Source organism: Hylobates moloch, unplaced genomic scaffold, assembly GCF_009828535.3.
Source record: "Hylobates moloch isolate HMO894 unplaced genomic scaffold, HMol_V3 SCAFFOLD_1, whole genome shotgun sequence".
Lineage (NCBI taxonomy): Eukaryota > Metazoa > Chordata > Mammalia > Primates > Hylobatidae > Hylobates > Hylobates moloch.
In genome coordinates, this window is record NW_026652276.1 from 186,772,821 (window position 1) to 186,795,467 (window position 22,647).

General features: G+C 45.8%; 1 protein-coding gene across 1 annotated transcript in view; it reads left to right on the top strand.

Annotated features, from left to right (window-relative positions):
- CDHR3 (cadherin related family member 3) overlaps positions 1 to 22,647 on the top strand; it is a 73,361-nt gene that overhangs the window by 23,299 nt on the left and 27,415 nt on the right. The window contains exons 5-8 of the mRNA XM_032761347.2: positions 7,757 to 7,851; positions 9,290 to 9,394; positions 14,818 to 14,966; positions 18,228 to 18,417. Coding sequence (XP_032617238.1) covers positions 7,757 to 7,851; positions 9,290 to 9,394; positions 14,818 to 14,966; positions 18,228 to 18,417 — 539 coding nt within the window. The remainder of the gene's footprint in view (positions 1 to 7,756; positions 7,852 to 9,289; positions 9,395 to 14,817; positions 14,967 to 18,227; positions 18,418 to 22,647) is intronic.

Genomic DNA, 22,647 nt, shown 5'->3' on the forward strand with positions numbered 1-22,647 from the left:
TGGGAGAAAGAGTGGGCTTCTTGCTCCTGAGAAGGTTTTTTTCAATTGCCAAGATGTCATATTTTGGGGTATCGTGTTCTGATTTCTGACACATGCATACACTAATTATAATCCAATATGACAATTACTGTAATGTTTGTATAAGATCTAGTGGGGGAAAAGTGGAAAGAATTTCAGTTGTGAAGACAAACATATGTTTGTTTTTAAAACTCCACTTTAAATGTATCTCTCCAAATTATGCAGACAGAATAAGGTCATGGCCCCTTTAAAAACACCTCCTGGATCAGGTAGTTACCCTTTCAGAGGAAGGAAAGCTGCCCAGATAGGAAACAACTGCAGCAGGTGCTGCTCCCTTCAAAAAAAAAAAGGTAGTGCCATCAAAAGCATTCTGAAAGCAGCTGCAGAGGCTTGTGGCTTCTGCAGTGAGTTGAGGAGTTGATTGGGGAGGGGGTACTCAGAGTTGCAGCAGAAATTGTTAATGAAATATTTAACACCTGTGCTGGAACAGCTGTACAGAAAGTCAACAGCCAGCCTGCAGGAGCGGTGGACATAATCTGGAAGAAAACTTTCTCAGATTAGGAAAAGGTAATAACAGTTAGGACATAACATATTATGGCCTTTGTACTTAGACATTTTATTCTGGGTGCTTGGGGGTACTAAGTAGAAGCAAATGACATAGTTAACTTCGTAAAAGTAGAAGGGAGGTGGGTTAATTTGCTACTGACCAACCTGTGCTTCTTAACCTTAACCTTGGCTGTAAATTGAAACCACTGGGGGAGCTTTAAAGAACACGGATGTCTGTGTCCCACCGTGTGAAAGTCTGATGTGATTGGACTCGGATATGGCCTGGGCATCAGGACTGTAAAGCCCCCGGGGAATCTAATGTGTGGCCAGGGGTGAGAACTGCTGGTTTGCATATCATCTCCCAAAATTTCCAAGTCCCACTCCTGGAGTTTTCGAGTCTGAGTCTGCATTTCCGCATTGTCTGAGAACAATTTTGTGTATTTGGCAAATATCTTAGGCAATTATTCTGGACAAAAAGGCTGGGAACACTGGTTTATTTCTGAGACAGGGTCTCACCTCTATCACCCAGGCTAGAGTACACTGGTGCAATCACGGCTCACTGCAGCCTCAACTTTCCTGGCTCAGGTGATCCTTCCACTTCAGCCTTCCAAGTAGCTGGGACTACAGGTGCCCGCCATCACGCCCAGCTAATTTTTGTATTTTTTGTAGATAGGGTTTTGCTATGTTGCCCAGGCTGGTCTCAAACCCTTGGGGTCAAGCCATCCACCTGCCTTGGCCTCCCGAAGTGCTAGGATTACAGATGTGAGCCACCACACCCAGTGGAAACACCAGTTTATAAGTGTTTTGCAGGATTTAGAAATGTGTTCAGGCATTAGAACATACTTAGGCTGATTTTAAAAATGCAGATTCCTGGACATTGCATGAGAATGCTGAGTTTGAATACAAACCTCCCCGGTGATTCTGATGTACCAAGTACTTGAAGAACCACTGGACTGAACAAACAAGGACAGAGTTTAACAAAACACTAAAGCACATGCCTGAAGCGACCTAGGCTTGGTTTGTGTCTGTCATCTTAACCTGGTGGGGTCCATGAGTCACCCTGCTGGTGGCAGCAACTAGAGAATGAATAACGGATTTTTAAAAATAGCTCTAGGATGCATTTTGAAACCTCAACCCCTTTAAAATGACAAATCTTACAACTCTTCTCCAGCTTAATAAAGTAAAACCGTATCACAGTTAATGTAAAACAGGTACTAATCTGGAAGCCACTTGTATTTGCTCCCTTCTTTTTAGTGAAATGTAAAAAGCATGTGCTGGTACATTGTTTGGACCAACACTGTTCAATATTGGACTGGCTCTGTCCGATAAAGCTATACTGTGAGCCAGAAATGAGTGCTGCACATGTAATTTTAAATGTTCTAGTAGCCACATTGAAAATAAAACAAAATAAATGAAATTAATTTTAGTAGCTTATTTAACTCAGTATACTTAAAATATTTCAGCATAGTCAACATAAAATGATTAATGAGATATTTTGCCTTCTTTTTCCATACTCAGTGTTCAAACTCAGTGTGCATTTTACACTTACAGATCATCTCTGTGCAGACCAGCCACATTTCAATGCTCATAGTCACACGTACGTAAGGGTAGTGGCTACTGCATTGGCCAGGCACAGGCTTAGATCTAGCATTGGTTCCCCCTCCCTGGGCACCTTCTGTGTTGCGGTGGGCATGCAAGTAGAGCCGGGGCTTGGCTTGGAGGTATGCATTAATAATGGGCTCAGAACATAGAGAAGGATGATCTGCATGTGAATAATTATATTTACTGGCATTTCTTCTTTGGGTACCCCCCCCCGCCACCTCTTCTCCACTTTCTGAAGGAGGCTCTTTGAGACCACCCTCCTCCCATTCAACTCCCACACTCTCTGCTTCCCCCTCTGCTTGGAAATGGCCACCATGACTGCAGAAGAGCCTCCTTGGAGACTCCCAGGATGTTAATCAATCTCTCAGCTGGAGGCAAAATGATCTAGTACAGCAATTTCTCCATTAAGGGGCTTTCTCTTGGCCTTTCCATTGAGGAAGGGCTTTTGCATAAAATGAAATGTGCTTTGTCTTCACCAAGGCAGACAAAGGATTAAATTAAAAGAGCAATAACCTAGCTACTACCTGGACTTTGGGAGAGCAGCAGGAGCCATCCTTCTCTTTCTATCTTTATCTTGCTCACGGCTCTAAGAAGTGGCAGCCAGTTGTGAGTTTTGGTTTTCCTGTGTATAAAGTGGTCATCATATGTCAAACCTGGCCCTATCAAGGGTCCTAGCTGGATGGGATCTTTCAGGTCCATTGAGCAGTCCTTTATTTCTGGATGAGGGAGGGAACTGAGGGATCAGGTAACTCCAGTGAGAACCCAGGTCTTCTGACCCAACTCCCTTCTACTCTGTTCTGGCAAGTTCTGCCACTGGCTTCCTACACCTTTCTTTTCTGAGTGACAGCATCCCTGTCCCCACCATACACCCCCACCTGCCCAAGTCATTCAGCTCCCCTGGTGTCTGCCTGCCAACTCAGGAGTCACCACCTGAAGTCTTAGCAAAAGGCATCCTTCATTCTACTCCAGGTTCTTGTTAAAATGCTCATAAAAGGAAAAAGCAAAGGTACTGGACAATTCCCACTCCAAATCTGTGGTCACTGCTGGCTGTTTGCATGTGGGGTGGGACACTCTCAAATAGATGGGGATCATTGTTATTAAGATTAGCAAAGCCTGAATCTTGCAGCACAGAACCCAGGCTGATTATGGAAAAAGAGTGACAGAATGTGAGGGCATAGGATCTGCAGCTTTATCGGTGAAGGATTACATTAATAATAGCATTTTGCATTTGTCATCGTGTCTCTTCTTAAAAACATTCAAGTACTTGCCTGTAACCCACTTAGCTCATCCTCAGAACAATGAACCACGAGCAGGAGCCACGTTAAGGGCTTGCAGTGGGTAGTTTTTTAACGATAGTTTTTTTTCTTCTGGACACTCTTCCTTCCTCCTCCACGTCCCACCTCTGAGCTGAGACGAGGGTGGAATAGGGGAAAACAAAGAGAGGAATTGAGGCTTTTACAAAATATTCAGCTTCCATTGAAAAATATAGGAATGTGGCAACAGATTTGTAACTTGCCACAGTCCAGAGTGCTCTGGCCCTCTGGGGTGGGTTCGGGTCCATGTACTCAGTGGCTTGTGGAACCATTGACACTCCCTGGATGTGGGCACAATAAGGGTCTTTCCTTCTGGAAACTCGGCCTGCGGTGGCTGGTAGTTGACTGCTCTATTCTATAAAAGACAAGAAGCTGAATTCTTGTTGTTTGTTTCTGCTGCAGGCCTGAAAGCAACTGATAGCTGCAAAGTGGCACAGGTTGAATCATTGGTCTGTGACTCCAACTGCAGTGGGGAAGCGAGCTTGGAGGTGGCGTTCCCCTCGTACCCCAGGGAGCCTGACATTTCTGGAAACTGGGCCAGCTCCCTCTCACCTTCCTTTCTCCCTACACCAAGGCACAATCAAGGGTGAATGCGGAAGGAAGGATGGGCTTCTTGTCTTCCAAACTAAAGCTTTTGTGTCTGAGAGCAAACCTAGCTGCAAAGGGGCTGCAAATAGAGAAACCTGGGGTGGTGGTAAAGAAATATTCCCAGCAGGAAAACCAGAGAGCTTGTCTGACAAGCATTTGTTAACTGAATTGATCTGATTACTCAGGACTTTTCTTAGCCAGGACTGGGGGCAGAGAGGGGCTGCAGTTGCTTTTCATTCTATTTAATTTCTGTTTTCCAAGAATGAATATCAAGGGAGCAGCTTTGATTAAACAAGCCTTTAAAAAGGGGGAGAAAATGCCAGGTTTTACAGAGAGCCTTGCTGAGTCGCTGGCAAATGGCCACATGACACAATATTTTTAGTCTTTAGATATTATCTCCTTTCTAAGTACAAAACTGCTATTCCCATTAACACAGCTCTTAGGTTCAGAGAAAAAAGAAATTAGCCTGGTGTTAAAAAGAAAAAAAAAATCAAGATTCCAGGAAATCGCTCTCTTAATAGAAATTAAAAAGAAAAATCTCATGTGCCTAGTTCTACAGTTCTCCACATCCTTTTTATCTGCTGCTGTTTTTCTTTTTTCCTTTCTTTCCTTTCTGCGTAAGTTGTTGAGACTGTGGGCCCAACTGGAGAAGATTTTAAAGCCAAGTCTAGCATTATTACATTCAAATAGATTTTTAAAAAACATTTTGCAGGATGGTTTTTTGTTGTTGCTTTTTTGTTTTAAGATTCTCTAAGGTGGGATTGTTGGTCTTACTAAGACGGGAAATGAACAAGAAGAAAACCCCAATATTTAACATTGAACAAATATTTATTGAGCATCTATTATGTGCTAGTCACTGAGGATATAGCAGTGAATAAAATGAAGCCCTTTCCCTCATGGATCCCTTCTAACGGGACAGCAGTAGTTAACATTTATTGAGGGCTTGCCATGCACCAGGCATTGTTCTAGCACTTTATATGATAACCCGTGGGGCATGCCCTAGTATTATTACTCTTTGCAGGCACTCACATGGCTAGAAAGTGATGAACCAGGATTCACATCCAGGTATTCTGGCTCCAGAGTCACCAAACTTAATTTACTACCCTAATTTGTGACTCTTGTATTCCAGATGAGTCTAAGAGTCCTTCTTTTCAGTTCCCATCATATCCTGTATGTATCCCCTTTGGAGCACCTCCCCAAACCTTTGTTCTGTCGGTTGACCATAAGATTTTGGAGTGTAGGGCCTGTTTGCATTCTCTGTATCCCAAGACCTTATCGTGCTTGGGACCAGCCAGAATTGGAGACCCAGCTCCTGAGCATTTCAAAACACATGTGGAAGGACGCCCTGATTCAGGTAAATACAGTAAATCTCCTCCCCAACCCACGAGTCTCTAAAACTCTGTCGTTCTATCATATGTAGCTTAAGGCGCTGATTTATGGATATGCGAGGATTCTCTGCAGGGAAGGCTCTGCTCAAAGACACTGGACTGCTCTGTGTGTGGGCAGCTTCAGGCCTAGGCAATTGCTGTCAGGCCATGAGTTGGAGTGTTAATGGGGGCTTGGGATTTAAACCCCACACCTAGGAGTACTGACAAGGTGCTTGCACAATCTGTGGGGCTGGGAGAAGGGTGCTCTGTGGCATCACCCAAATATTTCCCCTTAAAAATGAGCAGAAAACACCTAAATGATCAGCAAGAAAGATTTAGTAAAATAAACCCCTGTGGTAGGGTGCTGTGCCATCGTTAACTAACCAGGCTATAAAATAAGCCTTAAGAATAGGGGTAAATGCTCAAGATACAAACTCAATGAACAGATATTATAATTTTGATGATAACATCATTGCTATTTTTGGAGGGTATACGTTTGCATAGAAAAGAACAGAAGGCTAATCACCAAAATGAGATTTAATAGGTGGCATATTTCATTTCTTTTTTATACTTTTCTGTCTTCCTCAGTTTTGTATAAAATATGTTCATTACAACTAGAAAAACATTATTAAATAATAAACAAAAGGAAACTTTAAAAAATGGCTTAAAAACCTTATATTAGCCTCAAAGGAGACCTTTAATCTATTTTCTGTGCACACTCTCTTCTTGTACTGGGAGCTCAGCAGCGATCATAGCACAGCAAATCGCTGGGTTGGAAACCTTGGCAGGTGTTTCCTTTGATTCTAGACTTCAGGGGCTGTGGCTGTGGTTGCAAAACCTCCACTGATGATCGGATCCAGAGATCTAAGGCCTTGAGGATAGAACATCCCTCATCCTAGCAGGAAATAATGAAACCTTCTAACCTTAAAGCCCTTTGGAAGAAATGAATATAAACATGTAAGTCTCTAGCATTGGAGCGATCCTTCATATTTTACGGCATGCATTCTCATTTAATCCTCAATAATATGAAGAAACAATTGGTCGTATCAGCCCTAAGTTATAGGCAAAAAAGGCACTTGTCCCAGATCTTGTGGTGAGGACCAGAGCTTAAGCCAGACGCAGTGGCTTATGCCTGTAATCCCAGCACTCAGGGAGGCAGAAGCAGGTGGATCACTTGAGCTCAGGAGTTCAAGCCCAGCCTGGGCAACATGGTGAAACCCTGTCTCTACAAAAAAATACAAAAAAAATTAGCCAGGTGTGGTGGCACACACCTGTAGTCCCAGCTACTCATGAGGATGAGATGGGAGTATCGCTTGAGCCTGGGAGGTGGAGGCTGCAGTGAGCCATGATAGTGGCACTGCACTGCAGCCTGGGTGACAGAGCCAGACTCTGTCTCACAAAAAAAAAAAAAAAGAAGAAGAAGAACTTGGACCTTGAACCCAGCTCTTCTGATCCAGGCTCTTCCCCTGTTTTCTTGACTCCATTGTGGAAGAAACAGAGCAATCCTGAGGAGCTGCCATGGGTGGCACGGGCATGGTCCTCCTATGGGCTCACCCTCAGCGGGCTGTACACATAAACCTGTCTCTTCCTATCAGATCAAGGAGATCTGGGCAGGGTGTCATCAAGAGAGCTGGGCTGGGAGCCAAGGATGACAAAGACTCTCAACTACCCAAAGATGTAGGAAGGACTTTCCCAATGCCACGTGCCAGGGATTAGATTTAAAAACAGCTCTTCTAAATCCCTAAACCGGCTTCCAACCTGGTCTGTGAGCCCTGTTATGTTTCATTCTCAGCTCACCCTTGTCCTTTGTTCCTTCAGTCATTTCAATAACTGATGCTCATGCATTTTACACCCTGCTATATTGTAAGTTGTTTTTGAGGGTAGTGACCAGATCCTACTCACTTTGCTATAGTCCTATTACCTAGTGGGTAGTAGCTGTATTTAAATAGTGTTGGTTAAAGCCAAGGCATAGAATCAAAGCCAGAAGTTGTCCAGGAGTGAGAACACAGTGATAGGGATAAGAAGATTGGACTCAGAAGCACAGCCTGCCTTGACAGGAGCCTTTTATATGCTTTCCGTAGTTAGAACAAGATCCACTTACCAGCTTTTCAGGGTGTGGTCAACCAGGGCTCAGACCAACAGAGCCAGAAGTTTCTGTATTCAAGAGCGATTAAATTGGATAACTGCTCATTTGAACTACATCCTGATGCATCGAGAATGTTCCATGGGCTAAGAATATAAAATAGGAAATGAACACACACATCTTCTGGGTAAGGGTGGGCAGGTGGGCTGATTTCATCTTTTTTTTCCCTTGTTTTTTAGTATTTCCTGATTTCTCCCTCAAAGAACTTCAGAATGTCTGCTAATGGCACCCTCTTCTCCACAACAGAATTGGACTTTGAAGCAGGACACAGAAGGTAGTCTTGCTACTGACCTTGCTTGAAATACTGTTTATCTGAGGGTCAAGGAAAACATGAGGGATAGGTCACAGTGCAACCTGAGGGCAGCTGGGGGGGCCCCTTGAGCAGTCTACAGCGTCATTGTAAGTTCAGATGGTAGTGAACCCCAGAGAGGGATAGGGAATAAGGCAATTGTCTGGGAGGCCTCTTTTGGTCTCCAGAGAACAAGAAGGACAGTATGAGAGAGGGTGCCCAAGTACAAGAGTGTCACGAGCAGTACAAGGTCAGACATAACCAGGTCCAAGCACATTTGTGTCTTTCCATAAAGTCAGGTTTTTACTAATGCTACTTCAATCCTAAAAGCCATGAGCTGTGTGGAATTCCCAAGGAGGCAACTCTCCTTAGCCTTCTTGCTGACTCACTAGTCAGAGCACACAGGCTCAAGCCACTCCACAGGTCAGTCAGTATTGTAAACCATACATGGTATACCTCATCAGCACATAAATGTTATAAATTAAACATTCCACATCAAACAAAGTAACATTTAACATCATGAGAAAAGAGGTTAATAAACCAGACCAAGGGTGGTGATGTGGACAAGGAGAGTGTCTTGGCCACATCCAGATGGTCATCAGTGTCTTGCAAGGAAGAGTCTTTGATTTGGGCAGATGCTGGGTGCTGATTACAAGTGACAGCAAGACGGGGTCTGTCAAGATGGCCATGTCGAGCCAGTGAAGTCCTGCTCATTTTATGGCCCTTGAGTCCTCTGGCGAAGACTGATAGTAAAGGATTATGCCCTTATCTGGTTGAGTGTTGTCTTTATTGATTAGGTGGCCATCTGGACCCTGTTGGCTTGATGCCTTTTGAAATGTAAGATGGCATTTTTTTCTAAGATGGAGTCACTAATGTCAAGGGTGATCTATACAAGATTTCTCAGACCCTGTCTTGTTTGGGAAAGGCAGCCATCCAAGCAAAGGGGCTGATAAGGGGAAAGCAGTAGAGTGGGGTGAGCAGGCCTCAGGGAAAGTCCAGGCTTTGTGGATGGCAACACATTGGCCTTGGGGTGAAGCAGGTGAGGCTCCTGGCTCTGCGTCAGGTGTGGGAACAAGAGCTAGCCATGTCAGCCATGGAGGCCTTGCTCCCTCCAGTGGGAGTGATATGCACGTTCCAGGGAGCTTGTGAAAAACACCGGGATAGATGTGCAGCATGGCACTTGAGCAGATGCTGGCCTGGTGGGACGATGGTGGTGAATAGCCCCTGCAGAATGAGAAGCAGCCAGCAGACTGGGGGAGAAAGGTCACTCTGAGGCCCTAAGACTGTGGGGGCATTACGGAGAGGGTCACCACCAAAGGGGCAGGCTCTGCTCTCACTCCTCCCACCCCATGATTTTCCCCATCCTATTTTGAAGTAGTGCCAGCAAAGCTTGATTCTCTCATGTGGAATGTTTCCCTGGCAGTTTCCATCTCATCGTGGAGGTGAGGGACAGTGGAGGCCTCAAAGCCTCCACAGAGCTCCAGGTGAACATCGTGAACCTCAACGACGAAGCCCCTCGCTTTACCAGGTAGGCCTGAGGGCATTCGTGACTCCCTGGGCTGCAGGCGCGTCCTTCCTAGGTGGCCTCGTCTCTTCCGGCACATTTAATACAAGGCAGAGGGATGCCCGTTGCTCTGGCCTGCAGGAGAGATTAGAGGCACGAGCTCTTCAGAGTCTTTATCGGGCCTCTGGACTGCTGTTTTCCACCTTTGCTGCCTCTGCCTCCTGTACCCCCACATTCACATGCACCATGGGATTTTGGATATGGTGGGGAGGAGGGGTGGACACATGCCCCCGGGGTGTGGCCTGCACTGTGCACATGCAGAGGGTGCTTTTAAAATAAAGTGCCGCGCTTTAGTAACAGCAGAGTCCCAGAGCATGCATCATCACTCACGACTCCCTAATGTCCGCTTCTAGCATGTTATCCTCACACTGAGGAGAGGGCTATTTTCATGGTGCCTGCCCTTTACTGGCTGCTCTAAAGTTTCTTCCTGCCATGGTGGATCCAGGAAAGTGATCCGGCTGTGTCTGGCAGCTTCTCTGTCCAGCAGAGGTGGGAAGGGTAAATGCGTCGGGTGGAGGGTAGTTTGTGGAAATGTGCCTGGCACTATCCCAGGCACAAAATGAAGATCTGAGTCCATCGTAGATGGGGATTTAGGAGGAAAAGATGGGATTCTGAGCTAGTAGATGGTACTGCAAACAGCCTGGCATACTGCTTACAGAGCCTCTGCCTGCCCCAGTCCCTGAGATGGGCATAGAAGCCAGCCACAAGGAAAGGCAAAATCACCTTTAACAGCATGAATGGTTACGAATAGATTCAGCACAGGATACTCCACCAGTAAAAGACCATTAGGCCTCAGAGCTGGGTAGAGGGCTTGCAAAAGTACTCCAAGATTGGGAGGTATTAAGGCAAGCTCACTCCCAGACTAACCTGGTGCCACTTGGCAAACACACCACAATTGCACAACTTCTGGATGTTAACACAGTCTACAGTCCAGTTGCAGGTGTCAAAGAATGCATCTGCTCCAGCCCTGCAGCCTGGGCTGCAGTTCCTTTTTCAATCCTTGACCCTCAATTTATCTGCTGCTATTAAATTGCTATGTAATGCTTTCCATCAGCACCTGATGCTGAGTTAGGTTCAGAAGGAGAGCTCAGTGCCTTTGGCCTGACAGGTGGCTCCTGGAGCAAAGTCTAGGCAGCTTATTAACAGTTATGACATCCCAGCCCAGACTCTGGCTCAGGTATGGGCCCGCACAGCTCTGCAGATTCTTCGAGAACCCCCAGAGGAAGGTGATGGCTGCAGGGCTGGAGCAGATGCATTCTTTGACACCTTCCCCACAAGTCCCATCTGGGAGGAGGGGAGGAAGGTTAATGGGGTTGCAAAGGGAAAAATAATAAGTCCTCCCCAGGGGCAGAGCTTGTAAACCATCTGGTTTGGACCACGTCTTCCAAAATACAGAAACTGACTTTAGCAGAGAGAGAACATGACCCTCGCTGGCTTGGGATGCACCCAGAGGTCAGCCTGGAACTCTCTGGTTCTCATTTTAGGTTTGAAAGAGGAACATATTGGGCTCCATCCCCAAGCAGATAGCATGATCTGTGTGACAGTCTTTTTTTTTTTTTTAAGTCAGTCGACTTTATTTCAAACAGCATTCCTTGGATGAAGGTGAGGATGGGTCTGCTAGAGCCTCTCTCCAAAAGAAGGAGTGGGGGCAGGGTGGCTGCATGGGCTTGGCTCAGGCAGTCAATGAGGGTCAGCCTCATCCCTCAGCCATCACAATTTGAAAGCATTTGCTTGGTTTCAAACTACGTGCTGACTTCTAGGGCTTTCATGGCTCCCATGAGCTTCTCAGCCTCCTTTTCCCGTAAATCAGTGCTAGCACTAACGATAACTTCTTTAATTCAGGATTAACAAAATTAAATCTTCAAACAGACTCAAGTGTACTGAGTTTGAGCATGAAATACAAATGTAAAATGTACAGACAGCCTTTCTTTCTTTTTTTTTTTTTTGAGATGGAGTCTCGCTCTGTCACCCAGGCTGGAGTGCAGTGGCACGATCTCAGCTCACTGCAAGCTCCGCCTCCTGGGTTCACGCCATTATCCTGCCTCAGCCTCCCGAGTAGCTGGGACTACAGGTACCTGCCACCACACCCGGCTAATTTTTGTATTTTTAGTAGAGGCGGGGTTTCACTGTGTTAGCCAGGATGGTCTCGATCTCCCGACCTTGTGATCCGCCCCCCTCGGCCTCCCGAAGTGCTGGTATTACAGGGGTGAGCCACTGCGCCCGGCCACAGACAGCCTTTCTGTCTTTACTATTTGTTAAACGCATGCAATTAACACAACCAAACAAGTCCTATGTCTTGTTCTTGAAAATGTCTCCCCATTTTACCCCTGGTGGTGACAAATGTCAGAAAGCTTTATAGACTCAGGATGTATGCTCCAGGAGTCTGCCATTATTGAAGTTGAACATTTTATTATAAAAGCACCTGACAGACTGGGTGCAGTGGCTCATGCCTGTAATCCCAGCAATTTGGGAGGCTGAGGCGGGTGGATCACCTGAGGTCAGGAGTTCGAGACCAGCCTGACCAACACAGTGAAACCCTGTCTCTACTAAAAATACAAAATTAGCCAGGCGTGGTGGCGGGCACCTGTAATCCCAGCCACTTAGGAGGCTGAGACAGGAGAATCGCTTGAACCCAGGAGGCGGAGGTTGCGGTGAGCTGAGATCGTGCCATTGCACTCCAACCTGGGCAACAAGACCTGAACTCCATCTCAAAAAAAAAAAAAAAAAAAGGAAAAAAGAAAAAAAAGCACCTGACATATTTACCGTTTTCCTGTGCACAGAGCTTGCTCTGTGTGCAGAGCACTTTATTTTAGAGTTGGGTAGGTAGGTCTTTCTCCCCTCCTGCCCATTTCTTTTGTTACTCAGTCCTTTTCCACCTGGTGCTTGGCAGTGTCATGCACACCTTGGGCACTTATTGAATACTCATTCATAGTGGTGAAGCCATCCATGACTTCCCAGCATTCACACCCTTCCCCGTGAGTGTGGCCACTGGCCCAAGCTCTGGGGGTCAGGTGTTACTGGGAAGAAGGATGTGGGAATACAAGTGGTAGCAGAGCTTTACTCTGTCAGGGTAGCTGCATGGCACCTGGCTTCACTGTACTTTGAATAGCTCTTAACTGTGGTCTATGTTGAATGATATTTTATACATACCTGTATCTTGGATTCAAAAATCAAATAGACTAGAGATTTTATCTCCTGCCAGGCTCAATGTTAGGTTAACCAAGGAGAGAATATTTCACCTGAGGAGCTGTGTCGTGGCCAGTAGTCTGATCAGTTCCCTTTGTGGGAATCTGGGTTCCTAGAGCACCCAGCATGGACTAGATGAGCCTTCAGAGCAGAGTTTCTTAAACAGCAGAACTGCTGGCATTGAGCCAGGTACCCCTTTGTAGAGGGGTTGTCTTGTGCATTGGAGGATGTGTAGCGGCATCTCCAGCTTCTATCCCCTAAACATCAATAGCAGCTGTCTCCCCTAGTTGTGAAAATCAAACATGTGTTCAGACACCACCCCCCGGCCCCCCAGCTGAGAACCACTGCCTGAGAAGGAAGGAGGGATGATGGGAGGAAGGGGCTTTTCCTCCCCAGGTGTCCTCTGTCTGTCCCGTGGGAGGCTGGGAGCCTGTGGTTGCCACCTCTGGCATCACCTTATAATCATCCTTCTGAAACATTTAAGTCTATGCAGATCAGCTGGGCATCTTGTGAAAAAGCCAGTCCTGGTTCGGAGGGCTGGGGTGGGTGGGCCTGAGGTCTGCATGTCTAACCAGCTCCTTGGTGATGTTTTACTAGGAGCATGCTTGGAGCAGTAGCTCATGGCTGTGTGATTAGCACAGGCATCTTAGTGGCCTCTTTGTTGGGAGTTAACAGAACCCACTTATGATGACCAAAGCAAAAATATACTACATTAGCAACAGGGGCATTCACAGAAGGGACCGAGGGGCTTGGCCCAGCCTGGGGGCACTGGGGCCATCTCCTTCCCTCCTGGCTCTGGTTTTGGCTCCTGCCATCCCACCTCTTTGGCCCCATCCCACTTTGCCTATTCCTAGATCCATCAGGGGCAGCATTACAGACTCCCTGAGAAGGGGATATGTCAGGTAAGGGAAAGGATGAATGGGCCTGTTTCAGTGGGACACTGGAGGGACCTTAGGCTGAACATGATTATTCTCCCCCAGCAATGGAGTATACCCACAGAAGTCCACCTTGTGAATAGATGTGGGGGGACCTTGGATCCAGGGAGGAGCTCTGGTAGAGAGGGTTGGGGTGAGATCCTGGTTCCTGCCTTTCTCTGACTGCCCCTGACTTAGCTATTGATTCCCTGCCATTTCTCCTTCCTCTGGCCCTACCTACCTTATAGGGATGGTCAGATAGCACAGCAGACATATTCTGAGCTCACGAAAGGAATGCCGTCACTTAGATCTGAAAGGTACTATACCCCTCTCAAAGAAGATCCCACATGGGAAGACCTCCACTTGGGAAACTGGGAAATTAGAGGTGACTACTTGCCCCACTGAAATGATTTTCCCTCAGCCAAAGGACTTCCTGCAGAGTTATTTTAAACAGTAGGCCTCCCTTAGAGCATTCAGAATTACTCAGTATATAGTTAGTTAAAACTCCCAACCTATCAGTCTCATTACTGGCCTGTTCCAAAGGCACTGGCGGAGGTCTGAGGAAGATGGGTGAGTTGGTGATTTGGGGTTATCTTGCAAAAAGGAGGACAGTGATGGGGCCTGGTCTTCTTCAGGGGACCTATTTCTCAGTTCAGAGAGCTGACCTCATGATTAATGCAACTTGGAAAGGTGCACGAGTTCTGTGCATAAATTCTATATCCTCAGGCAAAAAAAAAAAAAAAGACAAGGAAGAAAAAAAGTGAGCAAAGGCATGAGAATAGAGAAGCTTTATAATTTTTCTGGCTTCTGGTGGCAGCCATGGGATGGGAGTCAGGAACAAGGGAGGGAACCTGCAGCTCTGGACATAACCCTGGCATGTAACTCTGGACACAGTGATATCTACAAGAATCCAGGGAAATCTGCACAAAAAGTGGGAAAATGAGAAAAGATAGCTGGATAGGCCACCCATCCTTATTTCAAAAGACGTTAATGCCAAGGATGATCTGAAATGACATCAGGCAGATGTGCATAGAGTCAGAGACTGTGGCCCGTGTAAATTGTTGCAACGACAGCGTGGTACTTTCTTCACAGCCACAGGGATGTGATCTTTGGGAATACAAAAGCCAGCCCCCCCCTCCTTTCCACTGCTGTGCTCTCCCTCCGAGCATGTTGATGCAACTTGAACAGCTCTGCACTATATTTAGCACTAACCAAAATACCAATCACCTAGATGCTACCTTCCCGTGCCCCTGGAAATTAGCTGTGTCTGCTGTATCTCTGTTCCAGCCCGACACGAGTGTACACGATCCTGGAGGAACTGAGTCCAGGAACCATCGTGGCCAATATCACAGCGGAGGATCCTGACAACGAAGGTTTTCCCAGCCACCTCCTCTACAGCATTACCACTGTTAGCAAATATTTCATGATAAATCAGTGTAAGCCACTCACTTCCATCCTTAAGTGTATCCTCTAATTCAGCCATTTGGATTGTTTTACAATGCAGTTGTCCCTCGATACCCATGAGAACTGGTTCTAGGATGCACCCTGGATACCGAAATCCACGTATGCTCAAGTCTCTTCTATAAAATGGCATAGTATTTGCATATAACCTATGCATGTCCCCCTGTATATTTTATATCATCTCTAGATTCCTTATAATACCCAATGCAATGTCAATGCTATGTAGATAGTTGTTGTATTGTTTAGGGAATAATGACAAGAAAAAAATGTCTGTATATGTTTAATACAAATGCAACCAGCCATTTATTTTTCCTGAATATTTTAAATCCTCAGTTGGTTGAATCTGAGGATGCAGAACCCATGGATACAGAGGGCCGATTGTATTTTTCTTATCTTCTAGTATGGGGCATGTCTTTCTGTCTGGGGTCATCGCTGGTTACCAGGGTAATAGATGTATTAAAAGCAGCTGGCCTGGGGGTTGGGCAAACTAAACAGGGTTGATAGCTATGTCACCCTTCACCTTTGTTGGGGGATGGGGGGGGCAGTGAAGAGATTTATTTTCTTACCCATTGTTAGGTTTGTGACTGAGACCTCTATAAAAAAAGACAGATTAACAAGAGAAAAGCATACAAATTTATTTAATGTTAAGTTTTATGTTACACCAGAGCCTTCAGAAATGAAGACTCAAAAAACAGAGAAATCCATGTGCTTTTATGCTCAGTTTGATGAAGTGAGTAATTACGGAGAAGTATGACTGGAGGACAAAAGGGTATGATAAACCTGGGGGAATTTAGCAAGGTCCGTTTGTTCAGATTCTTCCTGGCATCTCTGTCTTCCAGAATAGGATGTTCCTTCCCTCCAGGTATAGGTAGGTTACCTCTGGAATGAAGGTCTTATGACTGCTTCAAAGGAAAGCCAGAGGGCTCTTTTATGGGCTGCTTTAGGGAAGAAGGTCAGGAGAAGGTCAGAGAGACCTTCCTGCTTCTGCTGTTTTCTCAAATGCCAAGGTGCCATATTTTGGGGTAATGTGTCCTAAATCCCATCACCTTTTTCTCAAAGGCAGGTGTGTAAGGATGGATGGGTTACTTATCCTGAGAGTTCCCTGAAGTCTTCTGAAGAGAGGGCCTATATTAGCACTGTCCAGTAGGAATAGAATGAAGCAACTTGTGTAATTTCAAAGTCTCTAGTAGTCGCATTTTTAAAAAGTAAAAAGAAATAGGAGAAATTAATTTTAATTAGGTATTTTTAGCATGTATAAAATATTATTTCAACATGTTATCAATACTTAAAACTTATTCATGGCCAGGCGTTGTGGCTCATGTCTGTAATCCCAACACTTTGGGAGGCTGAGGCCAGAGGATTGCTTGAGCCCAGGAGTCTGAGACCAGCCTGGGCAATGTAGCGAAATCCTGTCTCTACTAAAAGTTTAAAAATTAGCTGAGTGTGATGATCCACACCTATAGTCCCAGCTACTCAGGAAGTTGAGGCAGGAGGATCTCTTGAGCCTAGGAGTTTAAGGCTGCAGTGAGCTATGATCATTCCACTCTACTCCAGCCTGGGTGACAGAGCAAAACCCTGTCTCAAAAAAAAAAAAAAAAAAAAAAAGTGATTCATGAGACATTTCATATCATTTTCTTTGGTACCGAGTCTTGGAAGACTGTTGTATGTTTTGTACTTACAGTACATCTCAATTTGGATTAGCACCATTTAATTGCTCAATAACTCTGATGTGACTAGTGTTAACTGTATGGGACAGTGTCATCTTGGTCAATCTGCCAGACTGATGGGAGTTATTTTTCCATCTGAATATTTCTGAAGGGGACTTTTCTGCACTTCTATAACCATCTTTTCTGGGGCCTTAGTGCACACCAGGCATTATGCTGAGTGATTATTCATCTACATCTCATCTCAAGTACTCAAGATAGCAACTCAATGAACTATCATCATTCACATTTTACAGATGAGGAAACTGAGGCCTAGGGAGAGCCTCAGGCAGGTTAAACAATTTGTTCAAGGTCTTACAGCTTGTAGGTCATGAAGCAGAAATACCAACCTAAGCCGCCTGATTCCTCAGGCCTGTCCTTTTAACCACTACCAGACTGTCCCACCCCTGTAAGTCCTGATTGCATCACCAAAAAGGACTTCCAGCCTTAGACAATCCCAGAAAAACAATGTGCTGTTGGCTGCTTAGGCTTTCGGGTAAAAGATACCTATTCCCAGGAGAGCCAGGCAAAGGCAATAATTGTGCACCGCCTCTGAAAACATCCTCATGCCCTGTCAGCTGATAGTGTAGGGACAACCATGGTTGAGAATTCTGTTCACTCTAGCGTTGCAAAATTCAAGTTTTAACAAGTAGAGTGAGGTTTTTTTTTTTTTTTGAGCATATTTATTAAAATTTTTTGGTTGCAGGTAACAGAAACTAAGGCAAACCAAGCTAACCAAAAAAAAAAAAAAAAAAAAAAAACCAGGCAGGGACATCTATCAACAGGATTCTGTGCATCGTTGGCTTGGCGCGGTGGCTCACGCCTGTAATCCCAGCACTTTGGGAGGCCAAGGTGGGCGTATCACGAGGTCAGGAGATCGAGATCATCCTGGCTAACACAGTGAAATCCCGTCTCTACTAAAAATACAAAAAATTAGCCAGGCATGGTGGCAGCCGCCTGTAGTCCCAGCTACTTGGGAGGCTGAGGCAGGAGAATGGCGTGAACCCGGGAGGCGGAGCTGGCACTGAGCCGAGATTGCGCCACTGCACTCCAGCCTGGGTGACAGAGTGAGACCCCGTCTCAGAAAAAAAAAAAAAAAAGAAAATGTAAAAAGATGGGGACATACGAAGGATATGACCCAGTGCTGCTCCAGGGACCTTGGTTCTGTAGCTCCACTATTAGCCTGACTGATCCTCCAATGTGTGCCTTTCAGTTATAAATTCTCCAATAAGAGAGCCCTGTGGGTCAAGCTGGAGTCAGTTATTCACCAGTCCAGTCCACTCTGGGCAAGGGCTGCCACCAGGGACCCAACTCTGAAGTGCAGTGTGAAAAATCCCAGAAGGGTCAGGCCAGATACCCCAATGAATGTCTAACACAGGAACTTCATGGGTTTTCAAAAATGTATTTGTATAGAGATTATGCTCTGCATAAGCTCTTCCTCATGTTAGAATGGTCTTTTCCAGTTTTCTCCAAGTTTCTGTATTCCTTTTCATTTCTCTTCAAAGGGTCACGTTCTAACCTTTGCTTTCTTAGTGACTGGTACAATCCAAGTGGCCCAAAGGATAGACCGAGATGCGGGTGAATTGAGACAAAATCCCACCATTTCCCTGGAAGTTCTAGTGAAGGACAGACCATATGGGGGTCAGGAGAATCGCATCCAGATAACCTTCATTGTGGAAGACGTCAACGACAATCCTGCCACATGCCAAAAGTTCACCTTCAGGTATGCACACTTTGAAACTAGGGCTGGACATTCTACCTCTTTGGTGGCCCTCCACCCTTTGGCTTCTCTGGTATATTCTCAGGAGAATTATAAGCATTTGGAGAAACAGCTCAGTAGAATAAATCGATGTGAACTGTTCACTGTTGTCCACAGGTTCCTTGTTATCATCCTTTTTTCTTCCCTGTCTTTCATTTTCCTGCTTCTTCATTATCTCCCTTTTTCACTTTCTTACTCTTAAGAATTATTTTTTATTTTGCTCCCTTCTATATCTGGCTCATCTCCGTCGGTGAAAAGGACCACAGGGACTTGTTAGGCCCTCTCTGGACTGTGCTTGTTCTTTGTTTATTGCCACGGGTGGCAAGATGGGGCTGTTAGTTAGCAGTTATAATACATGTTTGAGACTTAGGATCAGTGAATAGGAACTCCCAGAAAAACATACCACCAGCCAGATGAATAAATCCAACCAAGTACTTAGGTAAAACCAAACAAAGCATCGAATTCACCTTACACAACTTAACTGAATATAAACAAAAGACATCCGAAAGGGAAAAAATGCAGATACAAGTGGGATACAAGTGATTTTGTATATTTTGACTCATTCTTTGTCCTACAATCTATTTGCTATTATTTTACAATAAAGTCCCTTGTGATTCTGGGTTAATATGCTTTTTGAAAACAATATTGTCTTTCTACTATTTTGTCAAAAAGCCACATGATTAGTACTTGCCCATATTAGCCTCATTTCTGAGGTTTTGTTCCAGCCAACCTCTGGTCTCCTGAGAGGCTGAAGAGGGCTCTTTGGGAGGAATTGGGGTTGTGGGGAGCAACTCCACAGCAGCCCTTGCTAAGAGACAGCCCTGTGTCTGGAGCATGGCTGAAGACCAGGGTGAGTCTCAGTTCCAGATGTCCCCGTGGGGAGAGTCTCCTGAGTTTATCTTTGAGTGGTTTTGTAAGTTTTCTCCAGGCGACTCTGGACATAGACCCAATACATGCAGAGGACAAAAGACCCTAGACCAGGATTGCCTAGGAGGAGCAGGAGAAATAGAAATTCCTTTATTATACTCATGAATGTCTCCCTGTTGTCCCAAATGGCATGCCCAGCATAATGTTAAAGGATCCATGTGGCCTCAAGTCTGATATCAAAACGGTTAAACTCTGTTCTGGATACGCCCCTGACTTGTCCCTTCAGATCCAGTCTCCACCCTGCTCTGTGCTCCAAGATGCTGACCTAGATGGATGCTGTATTAGTCTGTTTTCATGCTGCTGATAAAGATATACCTGTGACTGTGACTAGGCAATTTACAAAAGAAAGAGGTTTAATTGGACTTGCAGTTCCACATGGCTGGGGAAGCCTCACAATCATGGCAGAAGGCAAGGAGGAGCAAGTCACGTCTTACATGGATGGCAACAGGCAAAGAGATAGAGCTTGTGTAGGGAAACTCCTCCTTATAAAGCCATCAGATCTCGTGAGACTTAGCCACTATCATGAGAACAACCCAGGAAAGACTTGCCCCCATAATTCCATTTCCTCCTACCAGGTCCCTCCCACAACATGTAGGAATTCAAGATGAGACTTTGGTGGAGACACAGCCAAACCAAATCATCCTACCCCAGCCCTTCCCAAATCTCACATTCTCACATTTCAAAACCAGTCATGCCTTCCCAACAGTCACCCAAAGTCTTAACTCATTTCAGCATTAACTCAAAAGTCCACAGTCCAAAGTCTCATCCGAGACAAGGCAAATCCCTTCTGCCGATGAGCCTGTAAAATCAAAAGCAAGTTAGTTACTTCCTAGATACAATGGGGGTAGAGGCATTGGGTAAATACCGCTGTTCCAATGGGATAAATTGGCCAAAATGCAGGCGCTACAAGCCCCATGCAGGTCTGAAATCCAGCAGGGTAGTCAAATCTTAAAACTCTAAAATGATCTCCTTTGACTCCATGTCTCACATCCAGGTCACGCTCATGCAAGAGGTGGGTTCCCATGATCTTGGGTAGCTTCATTCCTGTGGCTTTGCAGGGTACAGCTTCCATCCTGGATGCTTTCACGGGCTGGCATTGAGTGTCTGTGGCTTTTCCAGGTGCATGGTGCTAGCTGTCAGTGGGTTTACCATTCTGGGGTCTGGAGGACAGTGGCCCTCTTCTCACAGCTCCACTAGGCAGTGCCCTACTAGGGACTTCGTGTGGAGACTCCAACCTCACATTTCCCTTCTGCACTGCCCTAGCAGAGGTTCTCCATGAGGGGCCGCCCCTGGAACAAACTTCTGCCTGGGCATGCAGTCATTTCCATACATCCTCTCAAATCTAAGCGGAGGTTCCCAAACCTCAATTCTTGGCTTCTGTGCACCCACAGGCTCAACACCACATGAAAGCTGGCAAGGCTTGGGGCTTCCACCCTCTGAAGCAATAGCCCGAGCTGTACCTTGGCCCCTTTTAGTCACAGCTAGAGCGGCTGGGATGCAGGGCACCAAGTCCCTAGGCTGCACACAAGAGAGGGACCCAGGGCCTGGCCCATGAAACCATTTCTTCCTCCTAAACCTCTGGGCCTGTGATGGGAGTGGCTTCCACAGAGGTCTCTGACATGCCCTGGTGACATTTTCCCCATTGTCTTGGTGATTAACATTCAGCTCCTTGTTACTTATGTAAATTTCTGCAGCTGTCTTGAATTTCTCCTCAGAAAATGGGATTTTCCTTTCTATCATTGTCAGGCTGCAAAATTTCCAAACTTTCAAGCTCTGCTTCCCTCATAAAACTGAATGCCTTTAACAGCACCCAAGTCACATCTTGAATGCTTTGCTGCTTAAAAATTTCTTCTACCAGATACTCTAAATCATCTCTCTCAAGTTCAAAGCTCTACAAGTCTCTAGGGCAGAGGCAAAATGCCACCAGTCTTTTTGCTAAAACATAACAAGAGTCACCTTTGCTCCAGTTTCCAACAAGTTCCTCATCTCCTTCTGAGACCACCTCAGCCTGGATTTAATTGTCCATATCATTATCAGCATTTTGGTCAAAGCCATTCAACAAGTCTCTAGGGAGTTCCAAACTTTCCCACATTTTCCTGTCTTCTTTTAAGCCCTCCAAACTGTTCCAACCCTTGCCTGTTACCCAGTTCCAAAGTTGCTTCCACATTTTCAGGTATCTACAGCAGTGCCCCACTCTATTGGTACCAATTTACTGGATTAGTCCATTTTCATACTGCTGATAAAGACATACCCGAGACTGGACAATTTACAAAAGAAAGAGGTTTAATGGACTTACAGTTCCACGTGGCTGGGGAAGCCTCACAATCACAGCAGAAGGCAAGGAGGAGCAAGTCATGTCTTACGTGGATGGCAACAGGCAAAGAGAGAGCTTGTGCAGGGAAACTCCCCCTTATAAAGCCATCAGATCTCATGAGACTTAGTCACTATCACAAGAACAGCACAGGAAAGACTTGCCCCCATGATTCAATTTCCTCCCACTGGGTCCCTCTCACAACAAGTGGGAATTCAAGATGAGATTTGGGTGGGGACACAGCCAAACCATATCAGATACCAACCAGCTCCCTTGCCTTCCAGCTTCTGGTTGGCCAATGGGGAGTCCTAGAAGGAGGAGGAGAGGAGGGTCAGGCTCTCTCTTTGTGAGCTGGGTGCATCCCTCCCCTGCCGGAAGATCTCCATTCCCATAGGCAGCTCTCTGTAGCTGGTGGCAGGACCTGCTTCCTCCACTGGCTTCCCTGGGCCTAGAGGTGGTAAGGGTGCTTCACTCTCACGAGCCCTGAGATATTGCACCATCCCATGAGATTTCCATATACTCTGTGAGCACCTTCTTCATAGTCCCTTTACTGACCCCTCCTAGAATGATCCTAATTCACCAGCTGCTTCCTGCTGACACCTCAATAACGTCAGTCACAATCTTGAGCACGTAGTAGGTTCCTATCCCAACCTAAGCCCTACAAGTCCATTAGATGGGTGGGGACAGCTGCATGGGTAGTTAGGATTGTGACTTCCACACCTTTACATGCCTAAATTGAGAGATGTCTGGGCCCTGGGGATGGAGTAGAGACAATTTGCAGCATCACACTTACACTTTCTTTGACATTTTAAATCTGAGCTAGCACTCTTGGGTGGTTCCAGTACATCCTGGGAAGCTCCTGCCCTCTTCTGCCCTCCTGCTCTTCCTTGTTCCTCTGCCCTAAGAGGTAGGGGGCGAAGGTTAAGAAGTGAGAATGCCTGGAGAGGGCTGTGCTG